General features: G+C 38.9%; 2 protein-coding genes across 4 annotated transcripts in view; one reads left to right on the plus strand and one right to left on the minus strand.

The window, feature by feature from the left end:
- Positions 1-3,039: 3,039 nt before the first annotated feature.
- Positions 3,040-5,274, minus strand: LCMT2 (leucine carboxyl methyltransferase 2). The gene has a single exon (XM_012766613.3). It carries the CDS (start codon positions 5,162-5,164, stop codon positions 3,104-3,106), a length of 2,061 nt encoding a protein of 686 aa, XP_012622067.2. The 5' UTR covers positions 5,165-5,274; the 3' UTR covers positions 3,040-3,103.
- MAPDA (N6-Methyl-AMP deaminase) overlaps positions 5,269-27,533 on the plus strand; it is a 30,677-nt gene continuing 8,412 nt past the window's right edge. The window contains exons 1-8 of one of the 3 annotated variants that reach the window (XM_012766622.3): positions 5,269-5,524; positions 10,141-10,367; positions 10,607-10,737; positions 11,684-11,744; positions 15,535-15,622; positions 17,482-17,563; positions 20,934-21,060; positions 21,958-22,038. In XM_012766622.3, coding sequence (XP_012622076.1) covers positions 10,305-10,367; positions 10,607-10,737; positions 11,684-11,744; positions 15,535-15,622; positions 17,482-17,563; positions 20,934-21,060; positions 21,958-22,038 — 633 coding nt within the window. In that variant the 5' untranslated portion in view covers positions 5,269-5,524; positions 10,141-10,304. Of the gene's footprint in view, positions 5,525-8,693; positions 8,832-10,140; positions 10,368-10,606; positions 10,738-11,683; positions 11,745-15,534; positions 15,623-17,481; positions 17,564-20,933; positions 21,061-21,957; positions 22,039-27,533 lie in introns of those variants that run through there. The other 2 variants (XM_012766623.3, XM_012766624.2) reach the window with 2 other exon arrangements.

Below are 27,533 nucleotides of genomic sequence, written 5' to 3' on the forward strand. Positions count from 1 at the left end.
TTCAGAAAGCACACAAAGCTGTGACAGCATTGGCCTTTGAAGAACATATCCTAGAACAGTTGTTCTTAACCTGTTTTCATATCATCTGTAGTATTATACAGCTTTTGAGACTCTGACCCAGAGTAGAGATTCAAAATAAGAAATTCTTTTCTTTCCCTGTTTATCTATTCTAGAAAGAAGTACAATCACTAAAAGAGAAAGAGACCTGTTTATTAACTCTCATAACTACCCCAGAGCTTCTTATCAGAATTTTAGAACAAAAATATTCAAAGATGAAATGGAAAAGCAAAAATTATTGTCCAACTTTAGTTCTCAAACTGGCTGCATCTCTGACTGCTGCAGAGTACTGTTAATGAAATTGTGATCCAGCACTAGTCCATACTGAGTGCTGCTCCAAAGACACAGAGTAAATATTGCTGACAAAACTTCTAAGTGCTCTAATGAGTAGAGGCTGTGAGATGAATAATTCCTTAACTGAGCATGATGCATATATAGGGTTAGAGGTGGAGGGCATGCTTAATCTGGTAATCACTTACAGAAAATGTGGGTAATTTCTCTGGAGAGAACAAGCTCAATTACTCATAATGCACCATACTGGGCAGTGCTCAAGAGAATAAACACTACTGCCTACTAATTTAGGTCTGGCACACATCCACATTCTCCTGAGAACCTCCCTTTCCTCCCTTTTTTTCTCCCAAAAAAGTAATGAAATAATAATGATTGATGGCATGATCTAAGCAGTAGCATAATGGAAGGTAAAAGCTGGGCTTTGGAGTCAGATCTAGGTTTGAATTCTGATACTATCTACTATATAGCTGAGAACACTCATTTCATCATGGCAATCTGCTTTGATCTGCTCCAGAAAGCTGGAGGTAGGCTGTAGTAAACTCATAAACTGGAAACACAGAACAGCTTTTTCTTACCCTAATTATATTCCTGCTAGTAATCTAGTACTTGGCCCATTGATAGCCTCATCAGATACCTGCCTTTGTTTCCCAGGACTCACCCATAACCATAAACAATGACTTCACTAGAAAGGGCTCTTATAAAGGCTCAGGAAAGCTGAAGTTAGGCTATTTATTTTAGCCCTTTATTCAGCTTGATTTCTCCTGGGAGTCTTCATGTAAGAACATTCTTCTAGCAGAGCTGAGATTGCCTTCTACATACACTTTGGTTTGCCTTTGTTAGTTTTCATTTTAATTACCTTTCATATGCATTAATATGCAAAGTAAATAGAGAAAAAGATTCTGTGCCATACTAGGTGCATTAAGATGTTAACACTGATAGTTAATGATCATTTAGGCACTTGTATAAGATACTACTAAGGTTTCCAAGAGTAAAGACTAACAAGAAATACTAAAGTGGTACACTTAGTACCACCAATGCCACTATGTTTTGAGATGTAAATTTCACAAGGTATGCATAATTCAGATGACAAATTAAGCCTCAAATTTTATGGATGAATAGCTAAGATGTTTTATTGATCTCCTAAGGCTCACCAGTAAACAGAATGTCCACTTAAAGGGGTAATTGAGGAGTTTAATGAAGATACCAACTACAATGGGTTAGCACAAAAAGGCCCCCAACCTCTTTGGCACTAGGAACTGGTTTTGTGGAAGACAATTTTTCCACTGACGGGTGGTGTGGGGGGAGGCGGAGCTCAGGTGGTGATGCATGGCCCTGTTTTCCTAACAGTGCCCTACCTGGCCAGGAGGTTGGGGACCGAAGGTTAGCAGGGTTAAGGAAAACAAAGTCAAGATGATAAAGTACCTCAGTGGTGTCCACTAGATCATTCTGCAGTGAAAATGTTCTAAATCTGCACTAATACAGTAGCCATTAGCCACAGATGGCTATTAAACACTTAAAACGTGGTGTGACTAAGCCACTGAATTCTTATTTATTCTTAATTGGACAGTACAGCCCAGGTCTATCAAAGAGCTATTGTAACTCCTAGACCGGAATAAGGTAAGGAAAAGGAACAATTACTGAAACCTGGAATGATGCAGTATTAGAGCTCTATCTTATAGGAGAGGACTACATGACAGGAGCTGTATGTAGCCTTTGATAGAAGAATGCAGCCACTGCCAACCTGCAGACTGACTGGGGAACAGCTAGGAATAAATACCGACTTGGCCAGGTGCGGTGGCTAACGCCTATAATCCTAGCACTCTGGGAGGCCAAGGTAAGAGGATCACTGGAGGTCAGAAGTGTGAGGTTGCAGTGAGCTATGATGATGCCACTGCAAAAAAAAAAAAACAAAAAAAAAACACCAAAAAAATCCTGATTCACTCTTCTTGCCCCCATTTTCCTATGGTGTTTCTGGCTGGTAGGACTCAACCAAAAGCTATACAGGAGAGCTCATTGATGCAGTCCATAAAGGTCTGCCTCTTGATGCACAGAACACAGTGAAGGGTGGAGGATAGATCTAGAGCTAAATATTATACAAAATGAATTGTATAAAATTGATGCATCAAACAGCTGGCTTATTGGCACTTATAAATCTAAACAAATATAGACCCAAAAGCAAAAAAATCAAAAGCTTGTTTGTAAAGACCTGCAAATGTTTCCTGTTGTTAAAGCTATCCTAGAGGTCGCTGTTGCACTAAACAGCCACAATGCTTTAATCAAATTGCAACTGTGTTCACTTCAGGTTTCATACATGAAGAATTAGGTCAATACCATGTTCCTTCAACTATATTCAACTAAGATCTGTGTGAAACTTTTTCCAAGGTTCCATCTCAAATCACAAGCCCCAGGATTGGGAATTTTTTACTTGACTTAGGCTAAAGGCCATGTAAATTCAATAAATGGATAAACTTAGATTAGAAAATTAGAGGAAGACCAATAAACCATATACATGAATCCAAAGTCTCCTACTATAGGACTGTATGGTCACTGTCTTCAGCTATGTTTTAGTTTTGTGCTGTCTGATTGTTGGTATGTATTTTAACTCTTTCACTTTCTACGCTGAATAGTGCTAAGGGAAAATAAAAACGAGGTGGGAAGGAAGGAGTGGCAAAATCTATAGTTAGAGTCAAGTTCTACTTGTGGAAACCTTTATTGTCTACTTTAGTGGGTCCTCAACATATCAAGAGTCCAGTCCTTACTGCCCAACACTTAAGGAAGAAAGGTCTAATGTTACTGGATGGGGGTTGAAGTAGGTGCCAAAAGAAAAGCAGTTCCCACCTCCTCCAAGGAGCAGGAGCTGTTGCTCTTCAGGAAGAAGGACGCTAGTATGGTTGTGTAACATTAATGGCCATGGCACACGTGTTGTGTCAATCTGATACTCAGAGCTCAAGCCTGTAGTCAAATCGATAACAGTCACTTCAGGAACTGAGGAGGAATGAATCCAGACCCCTCCGACAAGCAGAAGCTTTCCATTGAGCACATGAGCTGTGTGAGAATACCGTGGGGTAATGGGAGGCTGGATGTCTATTGATTCCCAGAGGAATCCACAAGAGATTGGTCTCAGAAACAGTACAGAGTTCAACACCTCCTCAGAAGCCCCGAGACCTCCAGCAATAAGGGCTCCCCCTTGCCAACTGCAGGCACTGTGGGAATGCCGAGCTTCAGGTGCTTCCCCCTTCACTGGGATCGTGATCCAAGCCATCGTTTCTACATGTAGGAAATGCCAGTCACTTAGTACAGGTTCCACCACACTTCGACCCCCATACACAAATAAATATTTCTGATTCTGATAAGACACTTCTGTTGCTGAATGCCGCCAACGTGACAAAGTGAAATCTTCTTTTAGGCCAGCATTTGTTAATGTCACCATCAGGTCCTCAGTGCGATTATCCTCACTCTTACAAAAATGAAGTTGGAGAAACCCCAAGGCTGGACTTATTGGGGATAGCCTCCCTCCCAGAACCAAAACCTGAGTATCTGAAAGTCTTGTCATGGTGTGATAAAGGCGTCCATCCCACTGAATTTCAGTCCCAGGACTGCATACTTGGCTGCCTTTCCATTCAAAGTCACAATATCTTGAGAGCAAGTGAAGCTTGCTCACTCGGCAGTGCCGCCCTTCCTGCTCTCCAAACCCTCCTGCACTGAGAATAATGTCCGGGCTCAAAAGGACAGAGGCGTGGCCGTATCTCTTAAGGTTTGGGCCCTGGCTGTCACTAGTAACTACACTAGCAGGAAAGACCCCTGAAGAGGAAATAGGATCTATCCGAGGAAAGGCCTCCGATGATGGAAACATGAGAGGTTGAGAGAGGGTGTCTCCCCTGGAAGCTGCCAGAATGAAATAATGGGCGCACTTCAGATGCCACTCCTCAAACTCGTCAAAGGGTTCAAGATTTTCCATCCGCCGGCGTTCTTCTGCAGGGAGAAAGCGGCGATAGAATTCATTCATGTCCACAGCACTGCAGGCAGTCCAGCCAGCTTGAAGAAAGCGGCGCCGCTGGGCCTCCACGTCAGGAAAGTGGTCCAGGCCATGCAGGGGAGAATTTAGCTGCCGAAAATGTTGCAGCATGAACTGGCCAAAGGCGTCTTGAGGCTTCATCTGCTCATAGACCACGAAAATGGCATTAGGAAAACGCTGGGCTGCCCAGGCGATGAGGGCCGCAGCACTACCTGGCTCCAGGTAGGTCAGCACGGCCTCGGCCAGGAGCAGGGTGGGTGAGACCGCGTCAAGGCCCGCGGCGGCCAGGGCCTCGTCCAACCGCTCGAGCTGCCGCAGGTCCAGCCCCAGGATGCGGTAGTCCGAGCTCTCAAAGCACAGCGCTGACGCGGGGTCCCCCTTCTGGAAAGGCCCGGTCAACGCGCACAGTTCCGGGGTCTCGCCAATCCTCTCCGCCTTGCGCCGCGCCACGTCCGGGAAATCCACCTCCCAGACTGCAGCCCGAGCCAGGTGGCCAGCACTTTTGAGGCGAAAATACAGCGAGTCGGAGCCGGCGCCAAGGGACAGGATCTGAGCGCTACACCCGTCAGGGGGCGCGCACGTCCGCTCCAGGAAGGCGCGCACGCAGTGCCGTACGGCGCGTGCGCGGACGTAGTATCCTCGGTGAATGAGTGGCGCGCGGCGCGCGGCGCCCGGGACCAGCAAGGCTGTAAAGGCGTCTTGGACATACCCGCGCGCCGCCAGGGAACTCTTGCTGAGGGCGCTGCTGTCGTTGGTGCTCTGTACTGCTCCCGCCCGACGCTCGCGGCTCCGTGGCCCCATGGCCAGGAGAGACTGAGGAACTCCGCTCGGTCACGGTTGTGAGCCGCTCCTTCGGTCGCACAGTACACACTTCAGGGACCCCGGTTCGGAAACATCACCCCTCCCCTTAACTTCCTTTCCGCAGTGTGCGTCACTTCCGGGAAGAGCGCGCCTCAATCAGAATGGGGGCAGGAGTAGCTTGTACTAAAGGCGACTGCGATTGACTTTTTTTCATTCTCCCGCATGACGTTTTTCTGGGTAGGTGGCCGGCTACCGCCGTGATTCATGTATTAGTGGTGCACGGGTTGTCACTTTTCTACAAGTCTTCCAGGCTGAAGGGAAAACTTGTCTAGGTCCTCATAGTTGAGAAATCGCTAAGAGGTGAGTCCGTGGGTACCGACGACCCGACTTCCGTGGACGGTGGAAGGAGGGTCTGGGAACGATCTAGAAGGGTCAGCATTACGCACCTTTAGCGGGCAAGGATTAGTTGGCGTCTTTGGATGCTAATTTATTTAATACTCTCATTGTTGCAAAAGGGAACTCATTTAATAAGTCTGAAAACAAATCAGTGAGGCCAGGTGCAAAGTGAAGAAACTAACCCTTACAAATAATTTATAGATATTTACAATAAAAATGGCCCCAACAGATATAGACTGTTCATACCCTTTAACTCCTAGTCCTGGTCTAGGCTGACAGTGAGTTAAAACGTTCGCCTGTTTCTCATCGTTAAAAATCACACACCCCTCCACTTCCAAAAACCTGTGGATTCTGAAGTAGTGTTGAATATGTCCGCTGAAGTGGGGGTCACTGAAGAGAGTGATTATTCCCTGCGATGTGTTCTGAGACTTATTTTTAAGGAATAAATCCAGGTCGGAATTTCAAATAACCATAAAGTTTCAACATTGGGTATCGGAGTCATCAATAGGAAACCGCTTCCATAGATATATAGGAAATTTATAATTTATTATTTGGGATTTGGTGACTGACCAGCTGAAATAGAGAAGAAAATCAGGAGGAATAGTTAACTTGCATTATGCATATTGCATAATGGTTAAGAGCATGAGTTTGGGAGCCCAGCCGATTTGAATACTGAGTCAAGAGAAAGTTTGAATCACGATAAAGATTTGATAAATATCATTTAGATGAGGTGTTTAATGACCTTAGGGAACCGGGCACGGTGGCTGACATCTGTAATCCTTGCACTCTGGGAGGCTGAGGCAGGAGATTCCGTTAAGCTCAGGAGTTTGAGACTAGCCTGAACAAGAGTGAGAACCGTCTCTACAAAAGTAGAAAAATTAGCCAGGGCTTGTGGTGTGCGCCTGTAGTCCCAGTTACTTGGGAGGCTGAGGCAGGTGAATCGCTTGAGCCCAGGAGTTTGAAGGTGCATTGAACTAGGGTGATGCCATTGTACTCTAGCCAGGGTGACAGAGCAAGACCCTGTCTCAAAAGAAACCCCAAAACAAACAAACAAACCAACCTTAGGGAGAGTAGTTTCCCTGGAGCAAAGCAGAATCCATGTTTCAGTGAATGGGAGATAAGTTAATGGAGGCATTGAATGTAAGTTATACTTTCAAGGAGCTTATCTCGAGGGAAAGGAGAGACAGGGCAGTAGCTAAAGAAGAATGTGGGGTAAAATAGTTTTATCTTTTGTTTTGTTTTCAGGTGGAAGCAAATACTGCATATACATGTTGGTCCCATGAGAGAAATCAGCCTGTAGAAAGGAAAGTTTGAAGGAAAAAAAAACAAAACAAGAAAATAATTCACTTGTGGAGTAACCACTTGGAATAGATAGGAAGAAATGGTATCCTGGGTACATATTAGTCTGGGGGACAGGAAAATGGATCCTTTTTGTCTCACTCATGAGGAAAAAAAGAGTGTGGATAAAGATAAGCTTAGGTGTGGATAGGGCAGAGAGAAATAGAAGGAATTCACGCATGATGACTTTTGTTGTCCTCTATAAAGTTAGCGGTGGGATTGTCAGTTTAGTGTAAGGCGCTTGGATGTGGTAGAACAGTTGAGGAATTTGGAATTGCCTCTGTTAGGAACTGGGAGAATCTCACCAAAGCTTGCTGGGTCTTTGGTTCCTCATCTCTAAAATGAGGGGATTATGTTCTGCTTTGTAAGGTATCTCAGGGTTGATTGAGGGCCAAATAGGGAAAAAAAAAAAGAGTTGAAGGACTTTGAAAAAATTATAGTACTATAGAAAGGAATATATTTAATGACAAGTTAGTAAAATATAGATGTTATGTTAAAGATAGTACTTTTTTGCAAAGAATAGATCAAGAAAACTGATTCAAGAAGAAAGAGAATGGAGCAAAATCTGTGATTTGTGTGCCTTATGATTATTTTGTTTTTTGAAATCTCAGTTTATTTTCAGGCGAAATGGGGATAATAATACTTTATGGGTTGTTGTGAGGATTTAAATAAAGTAATTTCTAAGACACTTAGCACAGTGCCTGGCTCCTAGTAAGTGCATAATAAATAGTAGCATTTTTTCATCTGAGTTCCATTTTTGGGTGGGGGAAGCATAAGAAAAGTTCCCTGGGACAGGAGACTTGGTTTTGGCTCTGCTCTACCTTGTTAAAATATTACTAATGAAGAAAGGCAACAAACCCTGGGATAAGATTTCTGTTAGTAATATTTCATCAAGTTAGAGCAATTCATAATAATAAAGCCATTTTTACAAGCACTGTCTTTTTAAATTATTTTAAAAATTGTCAAATATTACATGCTTGTAAAACCTTCAAATTGCACCAAAGTACATAAGGTAAACAAAATATTCTCCCCTAATATCTTTCCCACTTCCAGACCACTTTCTAATAGTAACAATTTTCTGTATATCCTTTCATATATGTTTTAGGCATAATGATATAATAAATGTGTATTTGTTATGTGAGTATATATATATATATATACACACACATGTTTTGTTGGTAAAGTCATCTCTCTAAACAATATATTTTTGAAAGTGACCGTCATCTTTCATATAGTTATATTCAATTGGATGGATATATAATTATTAATAATTTAGTCAGTATACTACTGATAACATTAAGGTTATTTCAAGCTTTTTGCTGTTATAAACAATGCTACAAGAAATATATTTGTTCATACAAGATATAGTATAAATTCCTACAAGTAGAACAAAACAATATGTGTTTTTTATAATATTGATAGATATTGCAAAATTGTTTTTCAAAAAGATCTTACCAAGCTCTGCTCCCACCAGAGCTTTTACTCATATCTTGACCAATATTGGGTATTATTCTTCTGAGATTCAGATATTTTTATGAATTTTTTTTTTTTTTTTGAGACAGAGTCTCGCTCTGTTGCCCAGGCTAGAGTGAGTGCCATGGTGTCAGCCTAGCTCACAGCAACCTCTATCTCCTGGCTCAAGCAATCCTTCTGCCTCAGCCTCCCAAGTAGCTGGGACTACAGGCATGCGCCACCATGCCCGGCTAATTTTATATATATATATATATATATATATATATATATATATATATATATATATATATTAGTTAGCCAATTAATTTCTTTCTATTTATAGTAGAGACGGGGTCTCGCTCTTGCTCAGGCTGGTTTCGAACTCCTGACCTCAAGCAATCCGCTCGCCTCGGCCTCCCAGAGAGCTAGGATTACAGGCGTGAGCCACCACGCCCGGCCTTTTTATGAATATTTTTACAAGGTGAATCTTCCATATGAACTTTAAAATAAATTTTTAAGGAATAATTTAGGGAATACTTTGATTGACACTTATTTTATAAGTTAATTTATGGTAAATTGGCTTTACCTGTGCAAGAATAAGGTATATTTTCTCATTTTAATGAAGTTTTTTATGTTTTTTCATAGAGTTGTTAAATGTCATTGATTAAATCGTACATCTTTTTCGTTTGTTACTACTTATTAAGCACTTCCTTGGCATTACATTGAAATGCCACTTTTATCTCATATTAAAGTGGCCTTTCTGTGGATTTCTATGCTCTTTTTAGTCCTGTACAAGCTATTTTCTTTGTTGCACATCATGTTATCTTGGTAACTTCTTTAACTCTGTTCAGTATCAATTTGTTGATTTGTAATGTAATAATATTTTACAACATTATTGTGAGAATTAAAGATAGTATTATTAAAAGTATCTGCCACATACCTGGCAGGTTCTGAATAGATGGAAGTTGTTATTCTTATCAGTATCATTATCATTAATAGGTGAGAACCCAGAGAGGTTCAAGGTGGCTACTTTGAAAATCACTAAATTTCATTTGGAATTTTATCTTAATTTAATAAGCCACTTTCAGAGGTGAAGGGAAATGAGGATTTATTTATCACCTATAGTGTGCTAGGCACTGTGCTAGGTGCTAGGGTGGTAGAACAATCAATAGGACCTATGCTCAAGAAACAAAGTCTGATGATGGAGAAAGACAAGTAAATCAGTGATTGAGATACAACGTGATAATATACTGAGTTAAAGTAGTCACTGGCTCATGTGGGAGCATAGAAGAGGGGAATTTAAATTACTTTTCTAATCCTCACAGCTACTGTGTATTTTTAATCATGTTTTTACAAATAAGGAAACTGAAGCCGTGAGAGTAAGTCACTAAAGCCACACAGCCTCTAACCTGCAGAAGTGGTAAAAGGACAACCTAAGTCTAACTCCCAACACCTCTGCTCTTCCTTTATATATTTTAAATAGTTCAAAAATGTAAATTTTATTTTTATCCCAAATAGGCCTTATAAAATTTCTAATTTTTGAAGTAGTTATAGACGGTCCCAATAGGTAAGGAATATACTCTACTAAATTTCAGGTTTTAATACACCTTTTACATGCTTGAGGCCTTTTCCTATTTCTACTTCAGACTGTTTACTAATCATTTCCCCACCTCAGACACACTTAAGTTAGCTTTGGAGGGTTTTTTTTTCTTTTTGAAGAATAAATAAGGAAAATTCTGTTTCTTTGCTTTTATGTCAACATCCAAAAATATTCCCATTTGTTTAAATAGGTGAAGTTGAGCCCAGAGCTACACATATAGCTAATCTTATGAAAATGTGTGGACGGAAAGCAATCTGAAGGAAATTGGGGACCACAGAATTTACTGGCTGAAATACATTGTATTTGTTCATACCAAGAGTGGAGGACTATTTTTTTTTTCCTGCTAAAATCACAATGGAGGCAGAAGAACAGCAACAACCATGGAAGACAGACTTTTACTTGGAATTGCCAAAAGTGGTAAGAATTCAACTACAGAATTCTTAAGTGGTTGCTAATTAAATGACTTTTATGTTGTTCCTTTTTGCAAAAGAAAAGTAAATTTCGTAGGTAGAATATGTAAACTTTAAAAGTTATATATAGCTAAATTAAATAGGCAGTTTGCCTAGTACAAACTGCAAACATCAAGTGCCTGGTTTGATGCTGTGAAACTATTGAACACTTGACAAGTTTTTACTGATTGTCTTCTCTTGTGTTAGGAACTTCATGCCCACTTGAATGGATCCATTAGTTCTAATACCATGAAGAAATTAATAGCTAAGAAGCCAGATCTTAAAATCGATGATCAGATGACTATGATTGACAAGGGAAAGAAACGAACTTTAGAAGAGTGAGTTTGGGGAGGTTGTGTCATACTTCTTTTTTTCTGTATCAGTATTTTGAGATTGTAAGTAGTAAGAATTCAGATTTTACTAGTTAGAAAGAATGGGGTAGGCATCTTCGGTGGAGAGTATAATTTAACATACAGGATTTTTTCTAACTGTCAGACTGTTGACAGTATTTTTAATGATTTGTGTTGTTTGTGAAGTTATGCTAAATTGGAATATTCTTTAGACTTGATAATATAGGCATATTAAATTTTGTCCCTGTGTCTGAGGTGGGGTTGGAGAAGGGGAACTATTATTTCTCACTTAAAAATATCATTCATGGCCGGGCGCGGTGGCTCACGCCTGTAATCCTAGCACTCTGGGAGGCCGAGGCGGGCGGATTGCTCGAGGTTGGGAGTTCGAAACCATCCTGAGCGAGACCCCGTCTCTACTAAAAATAGAAAGAAATTAATTGACCAACTAAAAATATATATACAAAAAACTAGCCGGGCATGGTGGCACATGCCTGTAGTCCCAGCTACTTGGGAGGCTGAGGCAGGAGGATCGTTTGAGCCCAGGAGTTTGAGGTTGCTGTGAGCTAGGCTGACGCCATGGCACTCACTCTAGCCTGGGCAACAAAAGTGAGACTCTGTCTCAAAAAAAAAAAAAAAAAAAAAAAAAAAAAAAAATATCATTCATGTTCAAGGTAATTATTTCATAGCAAACTGGAATTAAAATTAAATTAATATAAATTAATAAAAAATATCATTAATGTTTTATTTTCAGTCATTTGATTATCTTTCCAGGTAAATGTAATTTTTGAAAAACTTATTTTGTAGTTTTTTGTAAATATAAATATATACTTACTGTTAACCTAAAATCTGTTCATTAATTCTGTTTAGTGAGTTTCTCTTGAGTGATAAGTTTTTGGTGTCTAGGGTATGCTAAAACTTTTCATTCATGTTGCAGATGTTTCCAGATGTTTCAAACTATTCATCAGCTTACTAGTAGCCCTGAAGATATTCTAATGGTGAGACATGAAGGAATTTGTAGATGGTTAAGATTAGGAAATAATTTATGCCCTTTTGTTGTTGCACATGACCTTTCATTTTTGCTTTTATTAAGAGTCTGATGAAAATGTTTTGTTTTTTTTTATGGCAACTCTTTTCAAAACCAATATAAGACATTTGTCTAAGAGCTAATATAAAAAGACTGTGTTTGTTGTAAAATATATGAGGAAAGAACTAAGATGAGCATCTTCTGTTGGATTGAGGACCATATGGAGGACAATATCTGGTCCTGTTTTTAATATATAACATATGAAATATTTGAAGATGGGCATGTCCTTGATAGGACTTTGTCTGTATTGTGTAGGAAACTTTTAACTGCCTGAGTAGACATTATAGAGAATGAAGAAATTCAAGAAGTACTTATATATTGAGTGATTAATCCCTAGGAAAATGGTGCCTTCTCTCTGGGGGTGAAGGAGTACAGGATGCCACTATGTTCTCTTATCTGAAGCTCCATGATACTAGAGTCTGACATGGAAGACTGGCTTCCGTATCATTGATCTGATCAGGATGGCATTTTAAAATGTTTTATTTGTAAATGGAGAGAAACAAAATCTTGTCAGTGTTCTTAGCCATTAGAAAAAATATATAAAGTAAGTATAACCTGTGTTTCTGGAGAAGTTACTTTTGACTGCTCAAAAAATTTTCCCCCTTGGTCAAGACGGATCTTCATGATAAGTAGTAAGTAAATTAATCACCTTTTAGAGGAGAGTTAACTCTCATAGTTCAACAAAAGTTGACTGAGGGCTGTAGTATTCCAGGTACTATGCTAAAGACCTAGAGATACAAGGAAAGATAGACATAGTCCCTGCCCCCAAGGAATGTATAGTCAGGTTGGAGAGACAGACCCCATAAGCAGATAAATGCAACATAATGTGATAAACTTTGTTTTAGAAACATGCATGAGAATTTATAGGAACCCAAAAGGGCATTCTCTAATCAGCCACTCAACAAATACCTTTGAACACTCGTAGGAATTTCTACCACAGGGGCTCTGGTCTCACCTAGTTGCTGAGTGTTACGGAGCAAAAGGATGAAATTTGAAATTCTGAGAGCTTAATACTCAATGGGTATAATAATGCCATGTGTATCACTACATTCATTTCAGAATGAAAGTTGAAAAGCTCTATTAAATGAGGTGTGAAATAAAGTTTTGTGCATTTGACTTAGTGCTATTCAATGAGCATCTATAGGTGGTTCAGAGGATGACTGTGAAGGGCCCAATATTATAGATGAAACATCTGTGAGAGGATGCTAGGAGATTATTTGTAAATGTGGAACTCCCTGTTGGGGAATCACTTAAAACTCTAGTGTAGTTAACCTGGGTTTAGTCCCAAAGAGACAGGATTCGAATGTGGCTGAGAAAATGATATTCACTATTATATGTACCAAACATTATTCTTAGGACTACTCTCTGAAGTAGGTATTTTTATTGTTCCTTTTTGCAGATGGAAAAAAGGCTTAAAGAGGTTAAGTGTAACTTGTTTAAGGTTACCCACAGAGAGTAAATGGAAGAACTGCCTCTGACTGGTTCCAGAGCTAATTTCCCATTCAAACTATATAGCCTTACAGACCTTTGAGTAAGCAAGAACTTAACTAATTGTGAGGTATTCTATCTGGAAAAAGAATTTGAATAGGTACTCTCAGTCTAGAGCATAGGAGAGGCAAGAGCAAAGAGTGTAGCCCTCCATACCCACTGCACAGAACAGAAAGAGCTAAATCTGGCAGACACAGATATGACCCCAGGGAAAGGTTCTTCGATGTGAGTTCGCGATAATTCCACAGACCTCACTGTGGCCTAGATAAATCTTCTTCCCTTTGTTCATGTTCCATACTTACCAGCAACCTTTTCATTGTTCATTTGGTTTCACAGGTACCTAACTGCCCAGAAAAGGGGGCGGGGGGCCTTGGACAGTGTATATGATCACTTCAGTCACTGAAAAGGACCACTATTTCAAACTCTCACTTCTATTCACCTCTCCTTTGTCAGACAGGTTTCTGCGTTAGTCTCATGACCTAGGGTAGGGTAAGTTGGTCCCTTTGGGTCTCTTCATTTCTGAGGCAATGCAATATCCAGGTTCTTCACCTTGCAAAGATAAGGCGTCAGTGGCAGCAGGATGGAGTTCCTGGAGTAGCAGTGCCGCAGGGCCAAGTGCCAGTGATGAGGGTGTGGAGGCTGCAGGGTTGTGCTCAGTGGTGGAGGCAGCAGTGGTGTCTTGCTTAGTCTGGGAGTGTCTCATGTTTTTAATGCTTAAATGTTATCTTGAGCTGTATAGTCTCAGAGTCTGGTTCTCTAGACCTGGTGAATCTGAGCTATCCATTCCATTCATAGTATAATAAATTCCTATTTGGCTTTAGTGGAGGGGGAAAAACAAAACAAAACAAAACAAACAAATAAACAACAACAAAAAAAGAAGAGGCCCAGACCTTGGATTGCTGTGAATTCACCAACATAGTGCCTTCCCATTAGTCACTGTCTTCACAGCCAACCAGCCCTGTTCCTTGCCAGGACACTGCACTTGCATGCCTATGTGCATGTAGATAAAGCAGATGAAGATTAGGATACCAACTGTAAGTACTAACTGGGGCAGGTAGTCACAGTGGCCCCATACTTAGTCCTTTTTTCTTTTAGATTTCGTATTTTTTAGGTTTGAAGGTAGAAAATAAAAATGTGCCTTCGGTAACTTTTGGATTATTGAGATTTGTACTAAATTAGGTAAGTTTTTACTTAATATTTTTTTTTGACTTTTTTTTTTTTTTTTTTTTTTTTGAGACAGAGTCTCGCTTTGTTGACCAGGCTAGAGTGAGTGCCGTGGCGTCAGCCTAGCTCACAGCAATCTCAAACTCCTGGGCTCGAGTGATCCTTCTGCCTCAGCCTCCCGGGTAGCTGGGACTACAGGCATGCGCCACCATGCCCGGCTAATTTTTTATATATATATCAGTTGGCCAATTAATTTCTTTCTATTTATAGTAGAGACGGGGTCTCGCTCTTGCTCAGGCTGGTTTTGAACTCCTGACCTTGAGCAATCCGCCCGCCTCGGCCTCCCAAGAGCTAGGATTACAGGCGTGAGCCACAGCGCCCGGCCAAAAGGTATCCACAGTGGCCCGTACAGGGATCGAAGACTTTTTTTTATTTTGGCATATTATGGGGGGACAGATTTTAAGGTTTTAATAAATGCCCTCCCCCCCCTTTACTTAATATTTATCACCAACTTTTCTTTGCTTAGGGGAATTTTCCTAAGTACTTCTTGGGGAAAATTTAATCCTCCCAGAATCCACTGAAAAATACAATTTATTCCTAAGTAACTTGAGTAAGAACCTTAAGCCTTGACATTAAATAGCACATCAGTAATGCCTAATCATTTTAACTGTTTATTTCTGTATGTACATTTCCTACACTATAAACACATTAGATAGTTCCACCTGGTTTTAGTTTTGCCTCATTTCTCTGTTTTACCGATCTGCTTTTAAGAACATGAGAAAATAGAGAAATGGTTAAAAGGGAGGAAAGAAACAGTGTGACAGATGAGCAGATTTAGATTTAAGGTGGGAACGAGGGTGTGAGGAGAGCTATTGGAGGTTTTGCAGCTCTGTTGTGTTCTCCATCAGGGTGTGACAAAGCAGTTAATCTCTACCATGTGCGATAGTGCTGGCATTTCTTGCAAATCAAATTTAATGAATGAAATAAAGTTGTAGCACTTGGCACTTTCATTGGGACCCTTATGCTAACATTATTGCCTTTATTATCAGGTCACAAAAGATGTCATTAAAGAATTTGCAGATGATGGTGTCAAGTACCTGGAACTAAGGAGCACACCCAGAAGAGAAAATGCTACTGGTAGAGTTTATACTTCTCACTGAATGTACTGTTTGTCCCTTTTCCTGTGTGTTTTGATCATTCACATATTTAGAAGTTGGAAGTATGAAGCACTTTTGCACTATTGTATTATTTTCTATTTTCCTGGGGACCTTTAGTCAACAGTCCAAATCCTCTGACATACATTAATAATGTACATTACTAATGAGTGAGTTATTCCTAAGTAAAAAGTAGAAAATCTGGTCAGGCACTGTCTATTTAAGGGGGGAGAAAAAGGCCTGTAAAAATTTCTTACGTTCTTTTTTTAGTTTTTCTCACTCTGAGAAAAGAACACTTACTCTGATAGTTGTATTGTTATAACAGAGGCTAATTCTTATTCCCTGCATCAAGGGCACTTGTGAGACAATGCCACTGATTGGGTACAGAATCATATTCTACGGTAGTTATGGAAATGTAGGTTGTTCAGTCACTGCTCAGGCACTGATAGTTTCTTAGGCCAGGAGCAAGCTGTTGATGTGGCAAAACCTCTCTGGATGGAGATGAGCAAATCTGGATGTGGTCTGGAGGGATTTCCTGGGACTCTCCTTCCATAAGAGCAGCATCAGTTCTACTGGGGCTTCACTAATATAAAAAAAAAAAAAAAAAAAAAAAAAAAAAAGAGCAGCATCAGGAGATATTATGTAGTGTCATTGAGACCCTCGGAGCACCTTGTCTATGACCTGAAGAGACGTAGGTCGTCTTGTGCCCTTGTGTGTGTAGCTTAGTAATCATTTGGGTGGTAACATTTTTGAAACTATTATTGTAAGTGTTTAAATGGGACAACGACAAGATTCTGATCTCACATTTTTAAACTGTACAATTGGTTTCAAGTTAAGCTGGTAAGGGTAATGGAAGGGAAGGGAAGAAGGATATTATTAACCTTAGTATGCAACAGTAGGGGAATGTTTAAATAAAGATTAATGGAATATACAAATGTTTAAGTTACATAAAAAAAAAAAAAAGATTAATGGAATATTAAGCAGCCATTAAAAATATTTGTGAAGATACTTTAATGACACAGGGAAATACTTAGAATGCAATATTAAATGACTGAAGCAGGTACATATATACCTAGAATCATCTCATCTATTTAAACATGTGTATATGTATGTATATGTATACTTAAAAAAAAGATAGTAGTTATCTCTGGGTGGTGAGATTACAGGTTATGTTTATTTTTCTTCTTTATAATTTTCTGTGTTTCACTAGAGATTTTCCACTAAAACAACCATTTTATAATCAGGGTAAAAGAGTATTTTTAGAGGACATTGTTTTGGAGAGCAGTATCGCAGAGCCTCCCAGAATAGGAACACCAGAGCTCTGAAATTTGGAAGAATATCTCCGCTTCCCTGGATGAGAAACACCTAGCTTGAGTAGGATTGAGGGGAAAGGAACCCAAGCTAGGATTTTTTTTTTTCTGGACCAGCAGAAAAACATCCTGTTAATAGAGGAAATGTATCTTTTTATTTTTATTTTGTTAAAGGACAGGCCTTAGAAAAGGGCTTGTTCTTTTTCTTGTTTTGTTAGAATGAGCATTTAAATTGTTATAGCGATTTGTGAGGACAATTTTATGTCTGTTGAATCTAAGAATAATTTTTAAATGGGCTGGTATAGCATATGTCCTTTTGTTTTTTTTCTAGTACTTCATTTTTTTTAGTTTTATTAAAATACAATTAGCATTTACTAAAATGTACCCATTAAGGGCCATGTTTTCACTTATCTTTAATCATGCCCTTGTCACAGCATAAAGTGAAAATGTATTGTTTATATAGAGATGATAAAGTTGAAGGATAAAATAGCTGATGATCTTTTTACATATATTTTCTATGTGTCCTTTCCAGGAATGACTAAAAAGACTTATGTGGAATCTATACTTGAGGGCATAAAACAGTCTAAAGAAGAAAACTTAGACATTGATGTTAGGTAAGAAAACTGTACCTTAGTACACCATTTAAAAACTAGAATGTGAATTTTTACTGTTTTGATCATGGGTGTAATGGATTTTTAATAATTACCTTTATAGAGAAATGACTGGCTCTAGATAATAGTCTTAAAGGTATTCAGTTAAGTATTCATTTATTTATTATTGTAATAAAAAATAAATAAAAATATAAAAAATATTGTAATAAAAAATAAATTAAAAAATTTATTATTGTAATATAAGTATTCATTTATTTATTATTGCCATTAATCTAGCATTTAAATTGTCAAATTCTACCTTTCTTCATTCCCCCATCCTATCCATTCCCTAAAATGTTTTTAAAATTATAAACATGGAAGAAAATATTTTAGATTGTGATCTTACTTTGTATATCAGTTTATTGATGTTTTTTGTCATTTCCCTATTTTAGTAAATTAAATAAAAACCCTGGACCAAAAAAAATAATAATAATTACCTTTAAATGATTTCTAACCTGCCGTAGAAAATAGAATCAAGAACCCTGTTGTTCAAGGTGAGAATACAATTCTAAATTTATTCATATGGCATTCAAATTCTGAGTATTTTTGCTTGAGTAAAGTATAGCATCCCTTTGCTGTTAAATTAAAATGGACTTCTTACGGTGGCCCACGAGGTCCCACATGATCTGGCTACCCCTCTTCAACAGCTCATCTAGACCACTCCTCCTCACTTATGCACTGGCCTGCTTTCTCTTCCCCAAATAGGCAAGACTATCTCACCTCAGCAACTTGGTACAATACTTCCTGTTTTCCCTAGAACACACTTCTACCAGATCCTTACATGACTGCCTTCTCATTATTCAGGTCTTGATTTGGCTGTCATTTCCTCAAAGGGCCTTCCTTGACCACTATCTAAAGTGCTCCCCAATCCTCCCATCATCCATATTTTTTCTCTGTGGCATTCATTTATAACAAGATAAAGAATTAACTTGTATTATTTTGTATATATACCCACCTACCAGAGCAAGGGTCCTCAAACTATGGCCCACGGGCCACACGCGTCCCACCGAGGACGTTTATCCGGCCAGCTGGGTGTTTTTGCCACCGCTGCTGCCTGTCCTGCTTAGCAGCCAACTTGTCCCAGGCCCACAGTGCGCATGTGTGGAATGTGTGCCACACTCTCCAAAGACCCTCCAACGGTCTGAGGGACAGTGAACTGGCCCCCTGTTTAAAAAGTTTGAGGAACCCTGCTAGAGTGTACATTCAGTGAGGCCTGGGACCTTGTCTTTTGATTCACTATTACCTCTTTAGTGCTTAGAACAAAGAGGGGTTCAATAAGGCCTTAAATGAAGAAAGAAAGCTAGCTAGCTATATAGCTTCAGGTTATGAGCATCTCTAAAAATTAAGCTTAAGTAGACTAATACCCAAATAAAAAAACCAAGCGGAAGACAAGAAAAGAATGCAGAAAAGAAGACATGCAAATGGCCAGTAAATGAATAGAAAACTATTTAACCTCATTAATCAAATAATTTTAAAAGGAGATATTACAATGCCATTTCAGTAGGTTTAGGAGAAAAGTAATAACAGGTGTTTGTGAAGTTGCACACTACTGGTAAGCGTATGTAATTAATAAAACCTCTCTAAATAACAATATGTATCAAGACTTATAAAAAATTTTTCCCTCTGACCCAGTAATTCTGTTCTAGTAATGTGTCCTAGGAAATAGATTGATTTATGCATAAAACCTTATTGTAGTGTTATAACAAAAAAATAGAAAACATTGTAAACTGTCTAGCAGTCAGAGGATAATCACATTATGGTATGTTCATATGATTTACATTGTTTTCTAATATTAATGGCACAGGAAATTATTAAGTGAAACTATAGTGACACTGTATTTTATATATAATTGATCTTTATATATCATTATATATAATTGATCTAGATTTTGTAAATAAATAAATGCTGAAGAAACTTATTTTGTGAATAAATAAGTAAATTAATGCTGGAGAAAAATGATATAGTATTTTTTTTTTTTTTTTGAGACAGAGTCTCACTTTGTTGTCCAGGCTAGAGTGAGTGCCGTGGCGTCAGCCTAGCTCACAGCAACCTCAAACTCCTGGGCTCGAGTGATCCTTCTGCCTCAGCCTCCCGAGTAGCTGGGACTACAGGCATGCGCCACTATGCCCGGCTAATTTTTTTTTTTATATATATATCAGTTGGCCAATTAATTTCTTTCTGTTTATAGTAGAGACGAGGTCTCGCTCTTGCTCAGGCTGGTTTTGAACTCCTGACCTTGAGCAATCCGCCCGCCTCGGCCTCCCAAGAGCTAGGATTACAGGCGTGAGCCACAGCGCCCGGCCAATGATATAGTATTAACAAGGGTTCTCTGGTTATTCAAATCCTATAAAACTCTAGCTAATATATGAAGAATGAATTTGTATCAGATATTTGATACATTTTAGAATTTGAATATAATTTTGTAACCACTAATGAAATAATGGATCAAAGCCTCCTGAGAATATACTCCCACCAATTTACTCTTCCTAAAAAATCAAATCGGATCTCATAAAGCCTCTAGACTAGATCCATTTATTGATTTATAGGAACTACAAGAGAGGAAAACATTCACTATACAGGAATACAATAAACAAAATCCACACTATGAGAAACTTTGCAGGACAAACAACCTGGTTTCTTTAACAAATAAATTGCAAGAAAAGAGGTGAGGCAGGGGTAGGAGGAGGAGAGGAAGGAGTGGCTATAGAATAAAAGAGACTTGGCTGAGTGTGGTGGCTCAGCCACATAATCCTAGCAGTTTGGGAGGCTGAGGTGGGAGGATTGTTTGAGCCCATGAGTTTGAGACCAGCCTGATAAACATAGCAAGATGCCATCTCGATGAAAAATAGAAAAAAAAAATAGCAGTGCATGGTGGCATGCACCTGTAGTCCCAGCTACTCAGGAGGCTGAGGCAGGAGATCGCTTGAGCCCAGAAGTTTGAGGTTGCTGTGACCTATGATGTTGCCACTACACTCCAGCCTGGGTAACAGAGCAAGACTCTGTCTCAAAAAAAAAAAAAAAAAAAAATAGACTTAAGAGATATATATTGACTTACACAAAGTGGGGACCTTATTTTGGATCCTGAATCAAACAAACACATGAATAGAAAAACATAAGAGAGTTGGAAATTTGAATACTGACTGGATACTTGATGCTATTTAGGAATTCATGTCTCATTCCTTCTGGTAAAGTAAACTGTCATGTTGTCTAGGCTCAGGCTATACTTTTTCTAGTAAGATGTATTGTAGCCTGCCATACCTATCTGGCCACACTCAGAGTAGTCTTCTTCATTTGTATCGTATTACTTTTCAACTATGTTTTTCTTATGTTAAAGGTATTTGATAGCAATCGACAGAAGAGGTGGCCCTTCAGTGGCCAAGGAGACTGTTAAACTTGCTGAAGAGTTCTTCCTTTCTACTGAGGGAATAGTTCTTGGCCTTGACCTCAGTGGAGACCCTACTGTAAGTTATTTTTCCTAAATACATTTTAATTCTAAAAGGTAGAATCAGTGGGATGAGGATTAGCTTGGAGTATCCCGCATTCTCCAGACACTCTGTGGGTAAAGCTGTCTTCTACCCTGGATGACCAGAATGTCTAAAATAGCTGTTCTTAGCCAGGGTTCTGTGAAAGAATTAAGCATCCTTTAAAAAAAAAAAAACACTATTATCTCTGTTTTTCTAAAGATGATACACAGCCTGAACTTCTTCAGTGTCAGAGTCAAGTAGAAATCTTGTCATTTGAGGCCAGATAATTCTTTGTTGTGGGGGCATGGTGGCTGCCCTGTGCATTTTAGGATGTTTAGCAGCATCCCTGGCCTCTACCCACTAGATGCCAGTATACTTTTCCAGTTTGACAAGATATATCTCCAGACATTGCCAAATGTACCCTGGGAGGTAGAATTGAACCTGGTTGAGAACCACTGAATTAGACTCTCATGAAACTGGTTCTTATGGTTTTGTCTAAATTTGGACTATTCTGTTCTTCTTTTTATCCATCTATTAAATAGAAATATTTTTAGTAATCATGAGAATTCCTGAATCAGGTGAATTTTCCTCAGCACTGGATATCTAGGTGTCCTTCCAGAAATAAAATTTGGTAACTGCTATATTCAGCTTTGTTAATTGACCTCAGGTTCACTGATACTAGACTTAAGATTCCAAGGGCAGGAACTGTGCCTTTGCCTGCTTTGTATTCTGCAAAGTGTCCACAATGATGTAGGTAGCTTATAAACAAAATGTGCAGATGAATTTGCCATTATTTTTTTCTGCCATTATTATTTCCTTCATTGGAACAGGGTGCTTAATTCTTCGGTTTGCCTAGAATTCTCATGCATCCTTGTTTTAACTTTTGTCTTCAAGGTAGGACAAGCAAAAGACTTCTTGGAACCTCTTTTAGAAGCTAAAAAAGCAGGTCTGAAGTTGGCATTGCATCTTTCGGAGGTAAATAATATTGTCTAGGCTAGAGAGGACAGATTATAATGGAAAATAATAGGATCATTTGTAAGTGGCTAGAAATAAACCTGGACTGAAAAAACATTTTTTTTTCTCTTATTTTTAATACTTTTTTTTTTTATTTCAGCATATTATGGGGGAACAGATTTTAAGGTTTCAGTAAATGCCCTCCCCCCCCAAGTCTGAGTTTCCAGCATGACCATCCCCCAGATGGTGCATATCTCACTCCTTATGTATATATATATACCTGCCCCCCTCCTCCCTCCCACCTGCCCAATACCCTATTACTGTAGTACCTATGTGTCCACTTAGGTGCTACTCAGTTAATACCAGTTTGCTGGAGAATATATCTGGTGCTTGTTTTTCCATTCTTGGGATACTTCACTTAGTAGTATGGGTTCCAGCTCTAACCAGGAAAATATAAGATGTGCTATATCACCGTTGTTTCTTAGAGCTGAATAGTACTCCATGGTATACATATACCACATTTTATTAATCCATTCTTGGATTGATGGGCACTTGGGCTGTTTCCACAGCCTTGCAATTATGAATTGTGCTGCTATAAACATTCGAGTGCAGGTGTCTTTTTTGTAGAGTGTCATTGGATCATTTGGGTAGATGCCCAGCAATGGGATTGCTGGATCAAATGGTAGATTCACTTGTATCGCTTTAAGGTATCTCCATATTGCTTTCCACAGAGGTTGAACTAGTTTGCAGTCCCACCAGCAGTGTAGGAGTGTTCCTCTCTCTCCGCATCCACGCCAGCATTTGTTATTTGGAGACTTTTTGATAAAGGCCATTCTCACTGGAGTTAAGTGATATCTCATTGTAGTTTGGATTTGCATTTCCCTGATGATTAGAGATGATGAGCACTTTTTCATATGTTTGTTGGCCATTCTTCTGTCTTCTTTAGAAAAGTTTCTGTTCAAGTCCTTTGCCCACTTTTTAATAGGGTTATTTGATTTTTTCTTGCTGATTTTCGTGAGTCCTAAGTATATTCTAGTTATCAGCCCTTTATTGGATACGTAGGATGCAAAAATTTTCTCCCATTCTGTAGGTTGTCTGTTTACTTTCATGACTGTTTCTTTGGCTGTGCAGAAGCTTTGTAGTTTGATCATGTCCCATTTATTTATTTTTGTTGCTGCTGTGATTGCCTTTGGGGACTTCTTCATAAACTCTTTGCCTAGGCCGATGTCTAGGAGAGTGTTTCCAACATTTTCCTCTAGAATTCTAATAGTTTCATACCTTAGGTTTAAGTCTGTTATCCAGCGTGAGTTGATTTTTGTGAGAGGTGAAAGGTGTGGGTCCTGCTTTAGCCTTCTACAAGTGGCTATCCAGTTTTCCCAGCACCATTTATTGAAAAGGGATTCTTTTCCCCAGAGTATGTTTTTGTCTGCTTTGTCAAAGATTAGATGGCTATATGAGGATGGTTTTATATCAGGATTCTCAGAGCTGTTCCACTGGTCAATATTCCTATTTTTGTGCCAATACCAGATTGTTTTAATTACTACAGCTTTATAGTATAGTTTGACTGGCATATTAATACCTCCCATTTTGTTTTTGTTGCCTAGAATTGCTCTTGATATTCGGGGTCTTCTTTGGTTCCATACAAAGCGTAAAATTATTTTTTCTATATCTGTGAAGAATGCTGATGGGATTTTAATAGGTATTGCATTGAATCTGTAGATCAGTTTGGGTAGTATAGACATTTTAATGATGTTGAGTCTTCCGATCCATGAGCATGGAATGGATTTCCATCTGTTTACATCCTCTGCTATTTCCTTCCTCAATGTTTCATAGTTCTCCCTGTAGAGGTCTTTTACCTCTTTGGTTAAGTATACTACTAGGTACTTTAATTTCTTTGTTGCTATTGTGAAGGGTATTGAGTCTTTAATTTGGTTCTCAATTTGATTGTTGTTGGCGTATACGAATGCCTCTGATTTTTGTGTATTGATTTTGTATCCTGAGACTTTACTAAATTCATTGATCAGTTTCAGGAGTTTCTTGGTTGAATCTTTGGGGTTTTCTAAATATAATATCATATCATCAGCAAACAGTGAAAGTTTGATCTCTTCTGCCCCAATTTGGATACCTTTAATTCCACTTTCCTGTCTGATTGCTGTAGCCAGGACTTCCAGCACTATGTTGAATAGAAGTGGAGATAGTGGGCAGCCTTGTCTGGTTCCAGTTCTAAGTGGGAATGCTTTCAGTTTTTCCCCATTCAGTATAATGTTGGCTATGGGTCTGTCATATATGGCTTGTATCATTTTTAGGTATGTCCCTTCTATGCCTATTTTCTTAAGTGTTCGTATCATGAAAGGGTGTTGAATTTTGTCAAAAGCTTTTTCTGCATCTATTGAAAGAATCATGTGGTCTTTGTTTTTGCTTCTGTTTATGTGGTGAATTGCATTTATAGATTTACATATGTTGAACCATCCCTGCATCCCTGGGATGAAGCCCACTTGGTCGTGATGGATTATTTTTTTAATAAGCGTCTGGATTCAGTTAGCTAAGATTTTGTTGAAAATTTTTGCATCTATATTCATTAGGGATATTGGTCTGTAGCTTTCTTTCTTTGTTGCATCCTTTTCTGGTTTTGGTATCAGAGTAATATTCACTTCATAAAAGGTGTCGGGGAGGTTTCTGGTCTTCTTGATGTTGTGGAATAGTTTCTGCAAGATAGGTACTAGTTCTTCTTTGTAAGTGTGGTAAAATTCGGGTATGAAGCCATCTGGACCGGGACTTTTCTTTTTAGGGAGATTTTTAATTGCTGTTTCTATTTCAGCAGTTGAGACTGGTCTGTTCAGGGAATCTATTTCTTCCTGATGGAGCCTAGGGAGGCTATGTGTTTCTAGAAATTTGTCCATTTCCTCCACTTTTTCCAATTTGTGTGAATAAAGATTTTTGTAGTACTCATAAATTATATCTTGTATCTCTTTGGGATTAGTTGTGATATCTCCTTTTTTGTTTCTGATGGAGCTTATTAGAGATTTCTCTTTTCTGGTTTTCGTTAGCTTAGCCAGTGGTGTGTCAATTTTGTTTATTTTTTCAAAGAACCAACTTTTTGTTTTGTTAATCTCCTGAATAGCTTCCCTATTTTCAATTTTGTTTAGTTCTGATTTGATCTTGTTGATTTCACTTCTTCTGCTGGGTTTAGGGCTGATCTGTTCTTCTTTTTCAAGCTCTTTGAGTCGTTTCATTAGATTGTCTATTTGTGATCTTTTTGACTTTTGGTTATAGGCATTTATGGAGATAAACTTTCCTCTCAGAACTGCTTTAGCTGTGTCCCAGAGGATTTGATAACTTGTCTCTCCATTGTCATTTTCTTCATAGAATTTTTTTATTTCCATCCTGATTTCTTCATTTATGAAGTAATCATTTAGTAGGAGGTTGTTTAATTTCCACGTTTTTTGCGTAGAAATGTGAGTTTCTGTTACGGTTGATTTCTACTTTTATTCCACTGTGATCTGAGAAGATACATGGTATGATTTCTATTTTTTTAAATTCCTTGAGGTTTACTTTGTGTCCTAGGATATGGTCAATCTTAGAGAATGTCCCGTGTGCTGATAAGAAGAATGTATATCAGTGGATTTTGGGTAGAATGTTCTGTAAATGTCAGTCAGACCCAATTGTTCTAGAGTTTTGTTTAAGTCCATTATTTCTTTATTAATTTTCTGTTTGGAGGATCTGTCTCGTGCCGTCAGTGGGGTGTTGAAATCTCTGGTGATTATGGAGTTGCTATTAATCCATTTGCTTAACTCCAGTAAGGTTTGCTTTATGAATCTGGGTGCACCTAAGTTGGGTGCATATATATTTAAAATTGTTATCTCTTCTTGTTGAACTGTGCCCTTCACCATTATATAATGACCCTCTTTGTCTTTCACTACTTTTGTTGGTTTAAAAACTAAATCGTCTGAAATTAGAACTGCCACACCAGCCTTCTTTTGGTTTCTATTTGCTTGGAATATTGATCTCCACCCTTTTATTTTTAGTCTATATGCATCCTTGCAGGTTAGATGTGTTTCCTGAAGACAGCATATACTTGGCCTGTATTTTCTTATCCATTCAGCCAGCCTATGTCTCTTGAGTGGAAAGTTTAAGCCATTCACATTTATTGAGAGAACTGATAGGTAAGGTAGATTACTGTTCATTCTGTTGGGTTGGATGTTGTTGCTATGATTTCTGTCTTGAGCCATTGTAATATCTGGCCTTTAATATCTTTGGGTTTTGGTTGTATTTATATTCGTGGGTTATTATTATGATGTTCCGTGCGCAACGCTGTTTTAAGTACTTCTTGTAGGGCTGGTCTTGTCTTGGTGAATTCTCTGAGCCTTTGCTTGTCTGAGAATGTCTTTATTTCTCCTTCATATACGAAGCTTAATTTTGCAGGGAATAATATTCTAGGCTGGGCATTGTTTTGTTTCAAAAGAGTGAGAATGGGGCCCCAGTCTCTCCTTGCTTGTAAAGTCTCATTAGAGAAGTCTGGTGTTATGTGAATTGGCTTTCCCTTGTATGTTACTTGCTTCTTTTGTCTTACAGCTCTTAGAAGGGCCTCTTTAGTTGATACTTTGGTCAGTCTGATGACTGCATGTCGTGACGTCTTCCTGTTTGCATTGAATTTCCCAGGGGTCCTCTGAGCTTCTTGAACTTGTATATCAAGATTTTGAGCAAGGCCTGGGAAATTTTCCTCTATTATATCTTTAAACAGCTTGTCCAACCCTTGAGTGTTGTCTTCTTCCCCTTCTGGTAACCCTATTACCCTCACATTAGGTTTCTTCACATAATGCCACAGCTCTTGTAGGCTTTGCTCTTTTCTCTTATTTCTCTGCTCTATTTCTGAGACTGATTTATTTAATTGGAGGGTGTTATCTTCAAGCTCTGAGATTCTTTCTTCTGTTTGATCTACCCTGTTCTTGAGACTTTCCACTGTATTTTGTAGTTCCTTGAATTGATTCTTCATTTCCAGGAGTTTGGTTAAACTTTTCTTCATTGTGTCTATTTCTTTTTCCAGATCCTGGAGGCTTTTTGTGGTTTCTTTGTGTTGGTTATTGAGTTGTTGTTGCAACTCGGTGAGTGTTCTTATGATCCACAGGCGAAATTCCTCTTCTGTCATATTGGTTGCCTGATTTTGGTTGGTGTCCGTTTCTAGGGGGCTCGTGCTCCTCTTTGGGGGTGTGTTTTCCGTTTGGTTTTCATATTTCCTGAGTTGTTTCGCTGATTTCTTCCCATGCCGATCAGTTGTTGTTTCTTTCCTTTAGGTTTTTGTTTGGGTATTCACACACCTTTTTTAGTTTCTGAGGTGTTAGGTGGTGTCTGTGGGTGAGATTCGACCACTCCCTATATATTGAGTCAGTGGGTGCCGTGAAAAGGCTGTGCAGGATGCCGTCCCTGTCAGTAGGTGGCGCTTGCTTGGAGGAACAGGCTATACTGTTGATTTTGTGTCCTGTTATCTGCTCTTGTTCTGGGCGGAGCTGGGTTGGGCA

Source organism: Microcebus murinus, chromosome 6, assembly GCF_040939455.1.
Source record: "Microcebus murinus isolate Inina chromosome 6, M.murinus_Inina_mat1.0, whole genome shotgun sequence".
NCBI lineage: Eukaryota > Metazoa > Chordata > Mammalia > Primates > Cheirogaleidae > Microcebus > Microcebus murinus.

What these genes read in the sequence shown, in the direction of transcription:
- LCMT2 (XM_012766613.3), bottom strand. Translation starts at nt 5,164, where the DNA reads ATGGGGCCACGGAGCCGCGAGCGTCGGGCGGGAGCAGTACAGAGCACC.